Raw genomic sequence first — 17,390 nt, 5'->3', positions numbered from 1 at the left:
TGAAAAGCCTCATTAAGTTTCATCTGATCTGACATATTTTTAATTTCGAAGTATAGCACACAGTCATCCGCGTATAGTTTAATATTAACTGGAATGTCTTTCACGATGTCGTTAATGTAAATGATAAACAAGAGTGGCCCAAGCACTGAGCCCTGAGGGACGCCAGAGTCAACAAAAACAGTTTGAGAGGAATGTTCCCCAAAAGAGATGCGAGATGCGACCAGACTTATCTCCATTCATCGTGGCCACGAGCAATTGCATCCACATTCTTCCAGATTGTTGTAGTTGCTTTTCGTTCCTTAACTTAAGTACTGCAGGCATTTAGTCCGATGACCTCCGATCGCGCTTGTGGCTATCGCCGCCGCCGAGTTATTCAGTTCTTAGTGGGCGCGAGTCAGCCCCTTAAACAGTTTGATTTGGAAGTTTTTTCATTGTCTTCCTGACTGATGGAGCGTCGTCACCACAAAGTGACAGTTTGCATCGCCCTTTGAACTTTGAAAAATACATAATAATAAAATATAAAATTTGTTGCGTAAATGAGCATTAAATAAATATCAAAATAAGCTCTAAGTCTTGCCGCCTGACTCAAAAAAGAGTTCCGGGGTCCCTGCTTGTAAGCAATCTTCGACGATTCTAGACAATGAAGCAACACATCTGGCATTGAAATCGTTTATTTACAAGTGAGCGGTAAAACATTTATAGAATTTTACCTACAACAGACAAGGTTTCAGTGTTTGACTTTTCTTCTCACTGTCCTCCTGATTTGTACCCTTAAGCAAAAAGCGAATCTTTGTGGGACAATAAAGACGTACAACCGATGCTGTCAGCGCAACAGAATGCTCAGAACAACCAATTTTTGGCACATCACCAATTGACTGTAGAATCTCTTCCGCAGCTTCGGCATGCCAGCGCTTTCAGCTGAGCGCATGTGTAAGTTTGTTTTCAAGGACGTTGATAAGATTGTAAAATAATACTGACGGGTATAAAAGGCCCGGAAGGTGCCACTCATTAGTTTCCTCACCTGGAAGTTCTTTGGTAATGTTGCCTTTATCGGAGAGACATGCTGCTCTGCAAGCTTCACAATGATTTGTAGAAACTTGCTTCCTAGCCACATAGCCTGCAATATAATAAATCAGCTGCGCATCGCTGTGTCGTACAGCATAGCTGTGATGGTCTACTGCCACTTCAACTTTTTCCACAGCCACTTTTGCTGTTGAAGCCATCTCGCCCTCGCATGAGAAAACGCCGCAGACACTCCAATACAGGCGAGGAAACGAACTGAACTGACTAACTGCTACGGCGTGTGCAAGACCGACGCGACTGAGCGGCTGAGCTTACCGCGCCGCTAGTAGCAGCGCCACATTCCCCCTAGCGGCATCGGTGCGCAGAGGGGTCACGTGCGGCCGAGAGAAAGCGCCGCGGTCTTCACAACTCCCCATCTAGCCACCCTAACCGTGGAGTGGGCGTACGCTGCACCTTGCTCATCTCCGGTTGCCATAGTAATGGTGCATGCGCACAACTGGTCTCTCCCATGTACCGCGAAATGCTTGACTGGGTGCTCAGTGTAGATCTCGCTACAAAAAAAGGCCGCCACCGTCACGTTGAAGTAACGAGCGTTAGCTTTATTGATCATGCGTAAACGAAAGTCTTTCCGCATCCAGCGAGGCCAGTGAAGAAAACCCTGAGCGGTTCAGAAGAGTAACATAACTTTTCCACCAAGCGCAGCGATCGACGCCTAGCGCCATCCATCAGAAAAATTACGATGCACGTCTACCCGTTGTCGAGTTAACCTTTCAAGATACGTCCGAAACGGAATTTGCTTTGTTTTGGGTGTCATGTTGGGCCTAGAATTCGGCTTGAGGTGCGATGTGGTAACGCTTCAATTAGTAATTACATGTATACAATGCTTACCTATTATTTAATTGTGGTTTTATTTCTAAACTACAATAAAACCCATGGGCACGGGCATTTGAGGGCAGCTACCATGCGGTTGCTGGCTAGAACTCCATCCTGCTTTCTTGTGCAGTTTGCTGTTCGGCTCATGGTTTTCACCGCCGGAGACGAGTGTCACGTCTACATCTGCATCGGATTTCCTGCTGCATCTACCTCCCCCAACACCCAAAAACGAAATTTGCTTTGTTTGGGGTGTCAAGGTGGGACTTTGTTATCTCATCACCCAAGACGCCATCTTCACGCCCGTGACTAGTAGGACATCGACACTACCGCCAGCGGCAGCACTGCAGCGGCCAGATTTAAGCAACTGGTCCCTTTAAGGCGCTTCCAGTGGGCACCGCAGAGCAGCTACCATGTGGTTGCTGGCTAAAGCTCCTTTCTGCTTTCTTGTGCAGTTTGCTGTTCGGCTCATGGCTTTTACTGTCTGACATGTGTGCCACGTCTACATCTGCATCAGATTTCCTGCTGCATCTACCACCCCCAACAGCCAAAAACAGCCTTCGTTATCTCATCACCGAAGACATCTTCTTTCCCGTGTCTAGTTGGACATCAACGCTACCGCCAGCGGCAGCACTGCAGCGGCCAGATTTAAGCAACTGGTCTCTCCAAGGCGCTTCCAGTGGGCACGGTAGAGGAGCTACCATGCAGTTGCTGGCTAGAACTTCTTTCTGCTTTCTTGTGCAGGTTAGTCAGTCTGAATCGCTATTTTGCAAACGTACAAACAATGTCTTATGCTGCTCTTCCCTTGCCCACAAGTGCTGGTTGCCTCTCTTAACTATTGTGTGCCTGTTGCTATGTTGTTATCACTTTCCGGGGACGTGGATTTAAATCCAGGTCCTGGAAACGCCGATCATCAGCACAGTGAAGTTATGGCCGCCATAGCTGTTTTGTCGTCCAAATTTGACGCGTGTCATACTGAAATGATGAATGCCATAGCGGAACTTAAGGTCAAACATGAATCTCGTACTGACACTGTGTCCGACCTATCCAACAGAGTGGCTGCCGTGGAAGCCGCGATTGAGTCACTTGAAAATACGCCTTCAAAAACAGATATTACTAGCGCAGTCCAAGAAGCAATTTCAAATGAAAACGCTGTGCTCGCATCAAGACTAGACGTTCTGGAGGACCAATCAAAACGCGAAAAGATTTTCTGTGGAATCTCGGCCAGCTTATCAGAGACGTGGTTACAATCAGTAGCCCATATTTTCTTATAAGCGTCTCAACATGAATTCCTCGGAAGTCGCAATTCATAGAGCTCATTGATTACGCACATTTAATGCCTGCAAACATAGTCTGTTATTGCCAAGTTTGCATCCTTTAAAATGAGAGATACATACTTTCCCAAAAAGCAAAGTTTAAAGGAGAGGGTGTTTCAATCGGCGAAGATTTTTGCAAAGCTACCCGTCTATCGAGGAAAGCACTAAATGACTTTGGAAAGGCTAGCGGTCAGTCCTATTCTTTGCGACATAATATACTAATCATAGGTAACAAGTGCTACGTCTATAGCGCAACCACAGACGAAGTATGCGAGATCGGACCACCAAGGTTTGGTTTGGTTTATGTGGGTTTAGCGTCCCAAGCCAACTCCGGGAATGAGGGACGCCGTAGTGAAGGGCTCCGGAAATTTCGACCACCTGGGATTCTTTAACGTGCACTGACATCGCACAGCACACGGGCCTCTAGAATTTCGCCTCCATCGAAATTCGACCACCGCGGCCGGGATCGAACCTGCGTCTTTCGGGCCAACAGCCGAGCGCCATAACCACTCAGCCACCGCGGCGGCTGGACCACCAAGGAGCGCGACTGAACCCAAAACAGGCAACAGATCGCTGGTTTCACCCTCTTCGGATTCAGGTTCAGCATAACTATTACATGCTCGAAGGCAAACAAACTGCATATTGCTTCTTTTCGCGAATGTTCGAAGTATCGCCAACAAACGCACATCACTGTCGTCCCATATCGTCGCATGCTCAGCTGGTATATCTGTACTTACTGAACTGTGGCTCTCAGCGAAAATAAAAAATAGTGAAATATTAGACTGTGAAAAAACATATATGACTTACAGATTCGATCGCGATTTTCGTGCTGGCGGATGTGTACTCATTGCCGTGAACTCCGTTGTAAATTATTTCGCAATCCCAATTGATTCACCGCTAGAAATAGTTTACACTCATGTAGCTTTTCCGACAGGCGACCTTATCTTTTGTGCTTGTTATGGGTCCTGATCCTCACCAGCTACTTTCTGCACTGATCTTCATGATGTCCTTAACAAATTAATTGTCCGATACCCAAACTCACATTTATTCTTACTGGGTGATTTCAATTTTCCAAGTATAGTGTGGAAAACTAGTGTTCCCTCTCTTAAGCAGCCATCTTCGGAATGCATCCATTTTTTAGACATCTCCGCTGATTTCAAGGTAACACAGCTGATTCATGAACCCACACGCACTACCAGTAGCTCCTCCAATACTTTAGACCTCTTTTTACCACAGCTTCTGATTTGGTCTCTACTCCAACGTGCATAAAGAAATTCAGTGACCACTCGCTTCTCCACGTGGAAATTAAGAAGAAAATTTGTTCTACGAAAGTCGTGAAAACTATATGTGATTACAATGCCGCCGACATCACATTTATCACAGCTGAACTAGAATCATTCATTCCTGAGTACACACTAAACTTTTCTAAACGTACCGTTGAAGAGAACTGGTTATTGTACAAGCACAAACTTCTTACACTAATAGATCGCCATGTGCTGAAAGAAAGGTTGTTTCAAATTCTGCCTCACCGTGGTTTACTGGAACTCTACGCCGCCTACGCAACAAAAAGAAACGTATTTTTCGTCACGCCAAAGCAACTAACTTTCCTGAACTTTGGACTGCATATCAGCGCATTGACGAAGAATACGTTATCGCAGTCAAAAATGCAAAAAAAAAAAGATTTTTTTGATACCACCCTTCCATCACTTCTACAAACTAATCCACGCAAATTCTGGAATGTTGTTGGTGGCAAAGAAAGCAAAGTAATCAAACTAGCCCGTTCTGACAATGTCCCGATCACTCGGAACCAGTGGTGCTCTGTTTTAAATGATGTATTTTCTTCCGTCTTCCTGAAAAGTGCTCCCACTCCTCTTCCGTTTGTACCTAATTGCTCTTGCCAATGAATTCTATTTCTATAGATTGGGCCGGCATATCAAAGTTGATTGAAAGCCTGAAGATATCTTCTTCATCGGGTGGCGATTCAATCAATTGTAAAATGCTCAAAATTACTCAACCGTATTCTGCAATTATGCTTTCGATGCTTTTTTCACAGCCTCTAGGTTCCTCAGTACTCCCAAGCGATTGGAGGATTGACAAGGTTGTTCGGGTTTTTAAATCAGGTAACACTCATTGCCCCAATAACTATCGTCCTATATCGCACACAAGTATTCGATGTAAACTTTTGGAGCATGTTATATATTCTAATCTCGTCAATTTCCTTGAGTGTAATTCCTTCTTTGCGGCTGAACAACACGGTTTTAGAAAGACGTTCTCATGCGAAACACAACTTAATGGTTTACTAATGACCTATTTACCCATGCTGACATGAGCTTCGATGTAGACTGCGTGTTTTTAAACTTTGCGAAAGCTTTCGATACTATTTCACATGATGTCCTAATTTTTAAACTTAGCATGCTTGACATTGATCTAAATGTTCTAAACTGGAATAAAAGCTTTCTATCAAATCAAACTCAGTACGTTTCTGCTGACGACTGTTCATATTTTCACATTTCCGTAACATCGGATGTACCCCAGGGATCTGTACTGGGACCTCTTCACTTCCTTATCTACATTACCAACCTTCCTAAATGCATTTCCTATATATCTATTAGGCTTCTCGAAGATGACTGCGTCGTTTATCGCAAAATAACTGACCACACTTATTCTATTAAGCTTCATGAAGATGTTACAAGCATATCTAACTGGTGCGATATATGGTTCATGCGACTAAATGCTAACAAATGTTAAACAATGCGTGTATAGCGTCGCACTAACACCCATGACAACACGCGCACTTTCTTCGCGAAAAAGGGAACAGCGCGAAACACGGGACGAACAGAGGAACGTACGACACAGGCGCTGATTTACAACTGATGTTTATTCTAAAGGTGCACACACATAAATAGTCTCGCAGCAAGCTGTCAGCTGAGTCAACGTCAGGGGTGGTGTAAAGGGCCGGATAAAAGCGATAAAATCTTAAAAGCTGTGAAAGTTACAAAAGTTTTAACAAGAAACGATGCCTATGGGAAGGGTGACATGAGACAAAGCAAACAAGACGCAGGTGAAGGATGGAAGATGGGCATGCGGTAAGGTAAAAAACGGGAACCGTGGCTAACACTCGGTGTAAAATAGTTAAAAACTTCAAAAGCGAGATAAAATCACTTGTCTAGATAGGCAATCTCCTTAGACATCAGGTTGATGGATGGACTGCTTACACACGTGTCGCACGTGTTTACACTTACACACGTGTTTACACACGTGCTTACACACGTGCTTACACACGTGTTTGAATTAAGTAAGCTTCATATATCTCACGTGTGCGCTTTTCGTGATATCTTTTCAAGATCTTTGTCTTGTCCAGGGCTGGCACGCAAGAGAATTTCTTGCAGTGAATGGGCAATTTCGAAAGGCGATTGAGGGACCGCAAGAACGACGTAAGGAACAAGAAGATTGCGTCTAATGCACTTGCGGAACACGTGGAAGCCGCGACGCACAGTATAGCCTGGGAAGAATCATCAATAATCGCAAGAGAAAGAAATTGGCTGTCACGTCGATATCTGGAAATCCCAACAACAGAAAAAACCCTTAACCACAACGCAGGCAATCTCCCGCCTACGTACTCAAGATGCTTGGGGCGATTACTGCGACGCACTTAAGCTTGGTGCTTAGGGCTTTCCGCCCAGTGATCAAGGCTTCCGTATGAAAGCCGAAACGTCTTCGTTTTAACAACAACCTTTCGTCGGCGTTCCTTTGTTTTTACATGAATCTTCTACGCGACCAGACAAGTTTTCTTCAGGCTTTAGATTTCAGTGCTCGATTCTGTCCATAATACACTTCCTTATGTCGGCTGCCTTTCCCTTATTTATTATCTTTGGTAGCTCAATCATTTCTCTTCTGTCTGTAGGGCTAGACGCTTTCATGTTTTTGCATTTCTAAATCAGATCTTTCGCCCTCTGAGAGAGATTGCCGGATATCCCGTCGTGCCGTATCCTTACCGCAAAACTTCAAAAACAGCTGCACCATAGTGTGATTTTTCCACATCAAGATATTGCTACTTACTCTGGGGCACTACAGCTGCTACAAATCTAACAAAAGGGCATAAATCACAAAAGAAAACAGTGCGCATAGCCTGAAACGCTTCTTATGATGCACAGTCTCTGATTTTGGGACCTCCTTCTGTATTCCAGTGTTTTCTAACCTTGTACCATAAACATGTAATAAACGAACCTTGAACAGCGGGAAATATTTCAAGGACTCAATTTAGTGCCGCTGCCTAAACTGCACAGCTCTGTGTTTCCTAATGCTAGCAGACCTCGATAAAAAAATGACCCTTATCTCTGAGCTGGCAGCCATCAAATACTTTCACTATGCTTATAACACAAGAAACACGGAGCAATGGCAGATATCTTTCACCCGAACAAACTATGGTCTCACAATGCATTACCAACTAGCCCGCACCCACACCTTACGGTCACCAAATGCTTCGACACACTTTACCAACGTTATTCAATTGTGAGCACCTCGCAGATTTGTAAAAATTTCGCTTTCCATTCCTTAACGACGCCTATAATTTTAGATGTATACTACTGCTTTCCAGGAGCGTGTATTCTTTTGAGCCCATGTGTTTAGCAGGCTAAAGACCCGGTGTCTCTTTTCGCAACACATCAAGCAAAAGTGTTGTGGTTCATATTGTACGGTTTGCTTTTATAATGGTTTTCGGGGAAAGGAAATGGCACAGTATCTGTCTCATACATCGTTTGACACCTGAACCGCGCCGTAAGGGAAGGGATAAAGGAGGGAGTGAAAGAAGGAAGAAAGAGGTGCCGCAGTGGAGGGCTCCGGAATAATTTCGACCACCTGGGGATCTTTAACGTGCACTGACATCGTACAGCACACGGGCGCCTTTGCGTTTTTCCTCCATAAAAACGCAGCCGCCGCGGTCGGGTTTCGAACCCGGGATCTCCGGATCAGTAGCCGAGCGCCCTAACCACTGAGCCAACGCGGCGGGTCGTTTTGCTTTTTACCGGTTACCTTTTTTACCGGTTACCATTTGTTGACATGCATATATATGTTCTTCTGCCATTTGTTAACCCTTTGTTTGTTTCGTAACTCATTGTGTAGCTTGTCAGCTCTGCGTCGCTCTGCCAACTGCACGGGGCGCAGGCCTTGTCAAGCCCTTTTTAGACATTTAGCTTGTCCCCCTTCAACATCGAAGCTGTCGTAGACGCGAGATGCTGAAAATAAAATGTGACTTGACTTTGATTTCACTTCACCTGACCATAGCTTTCACAATTTTTCGCAGCTGATTGGCGGGCACGCCTAACCATGGCCATTTTTTCGCTTTACATCGCTTGCTTGCGTCGTTTTGGGCGGTGTTGCAGCCGTCTAAACTGCTGGCAGAAACAATACAGTTGATGAACCGCCACCCTTGTGCTGTTGATGATGCCTTCATAAAACATTGTGCGCCAATCCAGCGTTCAAACCTGCGATGAAAATTTCACCCGAAATTGTACTTTTCTCGGCTTTAATGGCAGTCTCTGAGATGAACTCCAATTAACGACTTGCGTCAACCACTACCCTGCAGGAGTGGAGCACATTCAACGCCGCGCTGCTGCTCCCATCTGTACTGCTGTTGGTCACCGCCTGCCTGGTGGACGAATCCCCGCACTGGTTGCTGGCGAGCCTGCGTTTTGACGACGCCGAGCGCGTGGCGCTGTACGCCGCAAGGTTCAACGACGAAGACACGGAGCGCGTCCACCAGCGCATCGAGAACATTCGCTTGGCAGCCGCGCTGAACACTCCTGGCAGCGCCGCCGCAGCTCTGGTGCAAATTGCGAAGCGCTCCCTGGGTGCTTCGTTGCTCACGGGTGGCATGGGCCCCCGCTTCCTGGTCTTCTGCACAGCCTGGTGAGGACGCAGTTAGAAGGGGTGTTTTCTCTCCGCCAGCGTTCGATATTCCCTTCATGTCGGCGGAATTCGGCGCCATCCATCGGACAGAGAGTGTTGGATGCGAAGGCACATAACAGGGAAAAAGTAAAAAGGCACACTGCTTTACACCCGTTAATCGTAATGCAAGGACTTCTTCCTATAAAATATGATTTCACCAACAGAACCACTATAGTCGTAAGCCTTCGCGAGTACCATCCGCTGAATGACATTGAGGAAGAAAAAAAAACGGCGCAGCGACGACGGACAAGAAAGAAGGAAAAGCGCTCTCCTTCTTTCTTGTCCGTCGTCGCTGCGCTGTTTTGTAGCGATAGCTACATTAAGGTAGCATTTCGAGCCTTCAGCGTGGCGGTGCCGCCACGCTGTCACGTCGTTGGTCACGTGGTTCGCGCGGTGCAATGGCTGATCACGTGATGCGGAGCACCTGATGAGCAAGTTCGACTCGGCCAGCTGTAGCTATGGCGTCACTCCAGGATTAACCAGAGCTAAACCACCGCCAGTTTTTTTACCTTTTCAATGATGCACCAACTCGCTCAGTTTTCGGTTTTTCTGCAGTTCACTTCTGGTACTGAGCTCTATTTTTGTCCTAACATCGCTCTTGTTGACAACCATGCTGGCCAGCGCTTGCCCTTCTTTGTTGTCCGTCGTCGCAGCGCTGTTTTAAAGCGAAAAATTTACTACGCCAGCCAGGGAGCCATTTCGGCTCGTCACGCACTTCAGCCGTATGCCGTGGCCGACGAACGACCTTGAGCCGCCGTCGCCTAGCAACACCGCAGCCGCGCTCCAACAGACGGCGCCGCCATCGACGCCGCTGCCGTCGCCGCTCGCTGCACTCGATGTGCTGCGTTGGGTTAGAGGGAGAGGATATGTCGTCTCGCGGGGTGTATATATATATATATATATATATATATATATATATATATATATATATATATATATATATGTGTGTGTGTGTGTGTGTGTGTGTGTGTGTGTGTGTGTGTGTGTGTGTGTGTGTGTGTGTGTGTGCGCGCGCTTCGCCTCAGTGCATTGTAGTCGTTATGGAGAACGCGAAAGAGACGCAACAATGACAGAATGAAGCGAGGAAGAGAGAACGCGCTCAAGAGACTCCAGAAGAACGCGCTGCACCACTCGAAAAGCGTCGTAACGAAGATGCGTCTAGAAGTGCTACGTCCCGGAGTGACTCTTCAACTGCGGAAGAGACCGGTTTGAGTTCTCGAGAGCGTCGGAATGAGACGCTGCGTAGACGACGTGCCGAGGAAACGAGGCTTTCGCAATTCAACTAGGGTTAACCACAACTAAACCGCAGCCAATTTTTGTACTTCTTCAATGATGCACCAACTCGCTCGGTTTTCAGTTCTTCTGCAGTCAATTCTGGTACTCTGAGCTCTGTTTTTTGTCCTGACACCGCTCTTCTTGACAACCAGGTCGGCCTATAGCGCTTGTTCTACTTCTTTCTTGTCCGTCATCGCTGCGCTGTTTTTAACTTCTTCAATGATGAACCAACTCGCTCAGTTTTCGGTTCTTCTGCTGGATATGAACTGCCAAATGGCGCACTGAGTTTCCTTTTTGCGTGTCGCAATGTCGTAAACAAAATCCTAACTGTTCTGCTGCTCCGCAAATATATTGCCACACTATTGGCCACTCTGGTGGCACCACAGCACGCCTGAACTATATTAGCTGGCCCCTGGCTAGCTTCATCCAAGCTGTGGGCTTTCGTCCTCCTTGCATTGAGGTCCCTCCTTCCTTGCGCGTCCTAGCTCGTCCGGTCAACTCAGTCCTGTCTGCGGCTAACGTCTGTTGGTGAAATAATTAATAAAGGCGACGGTATAATGTCTTATGCAAAGTGCAGACACCCCTGAATCTCGGGGCATATGCACACTACTCCTCCTGAAGGCCTATGTTTGACCGACTGGCAAACATCAGTGTGGGCTTTCACCGCGGGCAACAAGATAGCTCAGAAGTCCGGAAGGGCCCCGCCGGTTCTCCTTCAGATAATTCGACATCCTTGCAGAGTCCCCATTAGTCTTCAGCAACTTCTCTCTCTCTCTCTCAATGAATTTTTGCCATCTTGGAGACAGATTCGTAGACATTGAAAATTTATTTGCTGTGTGGCTTGTTTCAACGATTGGGACAGCGAGCGGAGGCTAACGAATGCCCACTTCTAACTAGTGTGCTCGGTCAAGACATCATCTAAAAATTATGGAGGACACTTAATACTTGCGTGCTTTGAGGGCGAAAGCACTAATTCTTACATTTAGATTGTTTCTTTCCTTTACAATGACTCTCCTACTAACTGGTATGCAGCAGTAAAGCAACGCATAGGTTTTGCCTTTATTTGCCAAGAAACAACGCGGTTTTGTGGATTTCAGTGTCTTCACTGGTCAGTTATGGTAATAGGTTTAAAAATTCAGCCTGAAAGGTCTGTACATCTGCCATCGCATTAAAGACCAGCGCTAAACACACACACACGCACACACACACACACACGCACGCGCGCACACGCACGCACAGAGGACGAGACGAGCTACACGGAAGGCGCTGAACTTACAACTGAATTTTATTCGATAGTAAGAAATCAATTTATGCACACACACACACACACACACACACACACCACACACACACACACACACCACACACACACACACACACACACACACACACACACACACACACACACACACACACACACACACACACACACACACACACACACACACACACACACACACACACACACACACACACACACACACACACACACACACACACACACACACACACACACACACACACACACACACACACACACACACACACACACACACACACACACACACACACACACACACACACACACACACACACACACACACACACACACACACACACACACACACACACACACACACACACACACACACACACACACACACACACACACACACACACACACACACACACACACACACACACACACACACACACACACACACACACACACACACACACACACACACACACACACACACACACACACACACACACACACACACACACACACACACACACACACACACACACACACACACACACACACACACACACACACACACACACACACACACACACACACACACACACACACACACACACACACACACACACACACACACACACACACTTGTAAGGTTGTCCCGTCAAACACAGATGTACTGTAATCACCCACATGCGATAGCCCCCCTCCCCGCCATAAAAAACAAAACAAACATTAAGCCAATTTCCAAGGCACGTGCGCTATCGTCAACCCCGCGACCCACAATGAAGCAAGCTCATTTCCCTGCTTGACAAGCTAATCGACGTTTTGCTCACACATCCATCGCCCTTTCTGAGAATGTGGAATGCCTCAGCGATCTCTCTTGTGCATGGGTCATCATGTACAAACAGCACTGTCGTATTAACAAAAAAATGGTGTACAATTACACGTAATGCAGTGTTGTGATACATTTCTATTTTCTTTCCTGCTGACGGAATTGGCATGCTCTGTGAGGCGAAATGGATGAGATATACCACACCTTTCTTACAGGTAACAAATTTGTTCCCATGCTTGCTATTGTCAGGACTCGGTAGAACCCCGAGGAGAGCTGAAGGTAAAACGGTTTAAAGTCCCTGCGCACTTCAGCTTCTTCTTCTTCTTGCCTCGCGCTCGTAGACCAAGTCTTCATCTGGCGTCTTCTTGCATGCGGCATTTGCCCCCCCCCCCCTCCTCAGGAAGCATCGTCTCGATGGTAACAAAAGGAAGTAGGAGGTCAAGATCGGTCCGAGTAGTACGGCTTCATACGTACAACATGGACGACGTCGACTTGTTGCTGGCGTCGCTTGGATGTCGATAACCCGTCCGGCACAACCTCATACGTGACGTCGGTTAAACGTCGCAGCACAACATAGGGCCCGAAGTACCGCCGTAATAATTTTTCGGAGAGTCCACGACGGCGAATAGGCGTCCAGACCCACACTTTGTCGCCAGGTTCATACATGACATGTCTGTGGCGAAGATTGTAGCGTCGTGAGTAAGCCTCCTGCTGAGTTCTGATGCGCACACGCGCTAGTTGGCGAGCTTCCTCTGCGCGCTGTGCGAATTCCTCGGCGTCCTGATCGACATCGTTGTCGTCGGCATTCGGGAGCAGCATGGCATCTAGCATGGTTGTCACTGGTCGGCCATGAAGAAGGCTGAAAGGCGTCATGCGAGTGGTGGGTGTCTTGCTGTGCCGTATTGTAGGCGAACGTGACGTAGGGAAGGATTTCGTCCCAATTCTTGTGGTCTACGTCCACGTACATACAGAGCATGTCTGCGATTGTCTTATTGAGGCGTTCCGTCAATCCATTGGTTTGGGGGTGATAGGCCGTCGCTTTACGATGACTGGTACCGCTGAGGCGGAGAACGGTTTCCAAAAGCTCGGCCGTAAAGGCAGTTCCTCGGTCAGTTAAAATGAGTGCCGGAGCGCCATGCCTGAGGACAATGTTCTCAACGAAGAACCGAGCTGCTTCGGCGGCGGTACCCCTGGGCAGAGCCTTCGTCTCCGCGTAGCGAGTTAGATAATCGGTGGCGACTATTATCCATTTATTCCTGGCAGTAGACGTCGGAAATGGTCCCAGGAGGTCCATGCCAATTTGCTTGAAAGGTGTCTTTGGCACTTGAAGAGGGTGGAGTAGACCGGCTGGTTTTTCAGGGGGTGATTTACGACGTTGGCAGTCTACGCACGTCCGTACATAGTGCTTCACTGTCGCCGGTAGTTTTGGCCAGTAGTATCCGCGCTGTACTCTAGCCAACGTGCGGGTGTAGCTTAGGTGGTGTAGCTTAGGGTGTAGCTTAGGGTGCAGCCATTCTACTACAGTGCGGTTGTAGCTTAGGTGGCCGGCGGTTGGCTCGTCGTGACACGCTAGCAAGATTTCCGTGCGAAGAGCTGCTGGGACGACGAGTAGATGAGTGTTCCCCCCAAGACGGAAGTTTTTCTTGTAAATTACGTCGTTGCGAAGAAAGAATGACGAGAGGCTGCGGGCGAAAATCTTAGGCACATCCGTAGTTCGCTTCTCCAAGAAACCAATAAGAGGGAGCAATTCCTGGTCCTCTCTCTGCTGTTGGGAAAGAGTCGCGTCATCTATGACTCCTAAAAAAGCAGTGTCTTCATCGGTCATTGTGGAGGGTCCGACTGGTGCTTGCGAAAGGCAGTCAGCATCCGCATGCTTCTTTCCGGATTTGTAAATAACCGTCATGTCGAACTCTTGTGACCGAAGGCTCCAAAGCGCGAGTCTCCCTGAAGGGTCCTCTAAGTTCGTCAGCCAACAGAGAGAGTGATGGTCGCTAACGACTTGAAAGGGGCGAGCGTACAAGTAAGGGCGGAATTTCATAACCGCCCATACAACTGCAAGGCATTCTTTTTCTGTTGCCGAGTAGTTCGCTTCAGCTTTAGACAGAGTCCTGCTGGCATAAGCAATCACTTTTTCCACACCATCCTGGCGCTCCACTAATACAGCACCTAAACCCACATTGCTTGCATCGGTATAAAGCAGGGTAGGGGCGTCGTCATCAAACTGCGCCAGGACAGGTGGCGTCTGTAGGCGTCTCCGGAGTTCATTAAAAGCTTGGTGCTCTTCTTCATCTCAGCGAAAGACAGCGTTGTCGCGTGTCAGTGAAGTTAATGGCCAGGCAACTCGTGAGAAGCCAGCAATAAATCGACGGTAATATAGGCGCAAAGCCCCAGGAAGCGACTAAGCGTCTTTTTTGTCCGTAGGTGTTGGGAACTTGGCGACTGCGGAGAGCTTTTCGGGGTCAGGACGGACACCTCCTTGGCTAACAACGTGTCCTAAGAATTGCAGCTCCTCGTAACCAAAGTGGCACTTCTCGGGTTTTAGTGTGAGGCCGGCAGATCGTATGGCCTGAAAAACAGCTACCAAACGGCGCAGATGCTCCTCAAAGGTTGCCGAAAACACAATCACGTCGTCAAGATACACCAGGCATGTTTGCCACTTGAGTCCTGGGAGCACAGTGTCCATCAGCCTCTGAAATGTTGCTGGTGCCGAGCATAAACCGAATGGAAGAACCTTAAACTCGTACAATCCGCCAGGAGTGATGAATGCTGTCTTCTCCCGATCCCTCTCATCTACTTCAATTTGCCAATATCCACTTTTCAAATCCATTGAAGAGAAGTAACGTGCATTTCGTAGCCGATCAAGGGAATCATCGATGCGAGGGAGGGGGTACACGTCTTTTTTGGTTACTTGATTGAGCTTGCGGTAGTCAATGCAAAATCGTAAGCTGCCGTCCTTTTTTTAACAAGTACCACGGGGGAAGCCCAGGGACTCTGTGACGGCTGGATAACGTCGTCTCGAAGCATTTCGGCCACCTGACGCTGAATAGCCTCGCGCTCTTTCGGAGCCACACGGTAAGGATTTTGTGGAATCGGGCGAATCGCGTCATCCGTGGTAATGCGATGTTTGGTCAAAGGTGTTTGGCCAACCTGCGATTCTGAAGCAAAACAGTCTCGAAAGTGATCTATGAGATCCAAAAGACGTTCCCGTTCTGAAGACGACAGATTTGGGTTTACATCGACTATGGGTGCGGGCGCCTTGCTCACTGATCCTTCCAGTTGCAGCACGAAATAGTCTTGGTCACTTGGGACGCTATCGAAGAAGGCCACAGTTGTGCCTTTCGGAATTTGCCGACGCTCGTCGCTGAAGTCCCATTGGCCAAACTGACTAGTCCTCGAGCTATAGAAACACCTCGGCTGAGTATCAGGGTGACGGCCCGTTCGGCGACGCCATCGCCGGTATGCGCCACGTCGCACTTCAACAAGAGAGCACGATCGCGGAGGTAATGTCACCCCCTCATTGGCAACTCGTAAGGGCATCAGTGGTACTTGCGCATAACCAAGGTCTCCATGATTTTTGGTGAAGGCAACGACGTTGTCCCGAAAGCTGATCACAGCCCCATGAAGGCGCAGAAAGTCCATGCCTAAGATAAGGTCTTTGCAACAATCTGAGAGGATAACGAAGTTGCCAACGAACACTGCCAACGAACACTGAGGTGCCCCTCGTCAATTACTCACGGACCGCGGACGCTGTTTCATGTCTTAAGTTGTTGACATCCTGCGCTCATGTTCAACCAAGCACAAGATTGCCACAGCATACCACCCGCAGACGAACGGGCTAACCGAGCGTTTGAGCCGGACATTAGCAGAGAGACATGTTGTCTATGTACGTCTCCCCCGACCACAATGACTGGGATCTCGCCTTGCCCTATGTGACGTTCGCTTACACCTCCCGGCATGACACAACTGGTTACTCTCCGTTCTATCTCTAATATGGGAGACACGCCGTCCTGCCTTTGGACACACTTGTCCCATCCGCTGACCGTGCCGTCACCGCCTACGCCCGTGACGCCATTGTTCAAGCTGCAGACGCTCGCCAAATCGCCCGTAGTCGGCTCCAAGCGTCCCAGCAAGCACAGAAGTCTCTGTACGACAATCGCCATCACCTCGTTACCTACGAACCGGGGTCGCTTGTTCTTCTGTGGTCTCCTTCCCGCCGCGTCGGCCTCTGAGAAACTTTTGTCCCCCTACCATGGCCCTTATCGTGTGGTGCGCCAGGTCACCGACGTCGCGTATGAAGTTTGCTCCTAATACGCCTGCATCCTCACCAAGTAGACCACCCACCGATATTCACGTCATGCGCCTCAAGCCCTACCACGTCGCTTCTAGACCACTGGCCTAGTGCCGAGACAGCGCTCGTGCCGCCGGGAGTCATGGTACGACGAAGTGGCAGTGGAAGACGAAGTGGCCTCTCGCGTGAAAGGACGAACGAAGAAGAAGAGGTTAATGCAGCTCCCTGTTCGTGTTGGTGCTCCCTGCTAGGAACTCTTTATTCTAACCGCCAACACTTGTAAATAAATGTAAATAGTATTTCCCCGTAACAATATTTAAGCTGCGTGAAGTGTACAAGGAACTATGTCCTGGAGATGAAGTTATCGAGTTGATGGGAGAGTTGTGTTCTTTGAAACAGTTTTGATTTTCTCACGTGAGTGAAACGCATGTCCGCTCTTGATGTTTGAGAATGTAGCGCAGGACATGTTTGGGATCTGTTGTAAACTCTAGACACAGGCAATAAAGACAAAAAAAAACAGTTTTCTGGATTACGGGTTGCGTGCTTCCCTCACAATCAGGGCCCTGGATTCGA

At 48.0% G+C, this 17,390-nt stretch overlaps 1 protein-coding gene across 1 annotated transcript in view; it reads left to right on the top strand.

Annotated features, from left to right (window-relative positions):
- LOC144104976 (solute carrier family 22 member 7-like) overlaps nt 1-17,390 on the top strand; it is a 180,015-nt gene that overhangs the window by 100,917 nt on the left and 61,708 nt on the right. The window contains exon 4 of the mRNA XM_077638201.1: nt 8,794-9,116. Coding sequence (XP_077494327.1) covers nt 8,794-9,116 — 323 coding nt within the window. The remainder of the gene's footprint in view (nt 1-8,793; nt 9,117-17,390) is intronic.

The sequence above is a fragment of the Amblyomma americanum genome, chromosome 9 (genome assembly GCF_052857255.1).
Source record: "Amblyomma americanum isolate KBUSLIRL-KWMA chromosome 9, ASM5285725v1, whole genome shotgun sequence".
Lineage (NCBI taxonomy): Eukaryota > Metazoa > Arthropoda > Arachnida > Ixodida > Ixodidae > Amblyomma > Amblyomma americanum.
The sequence above is the reverse complement of the archived record's forward strand: the minus strand, read 5'-3'. Positions and strand labels throughout refer to the sequence as shown.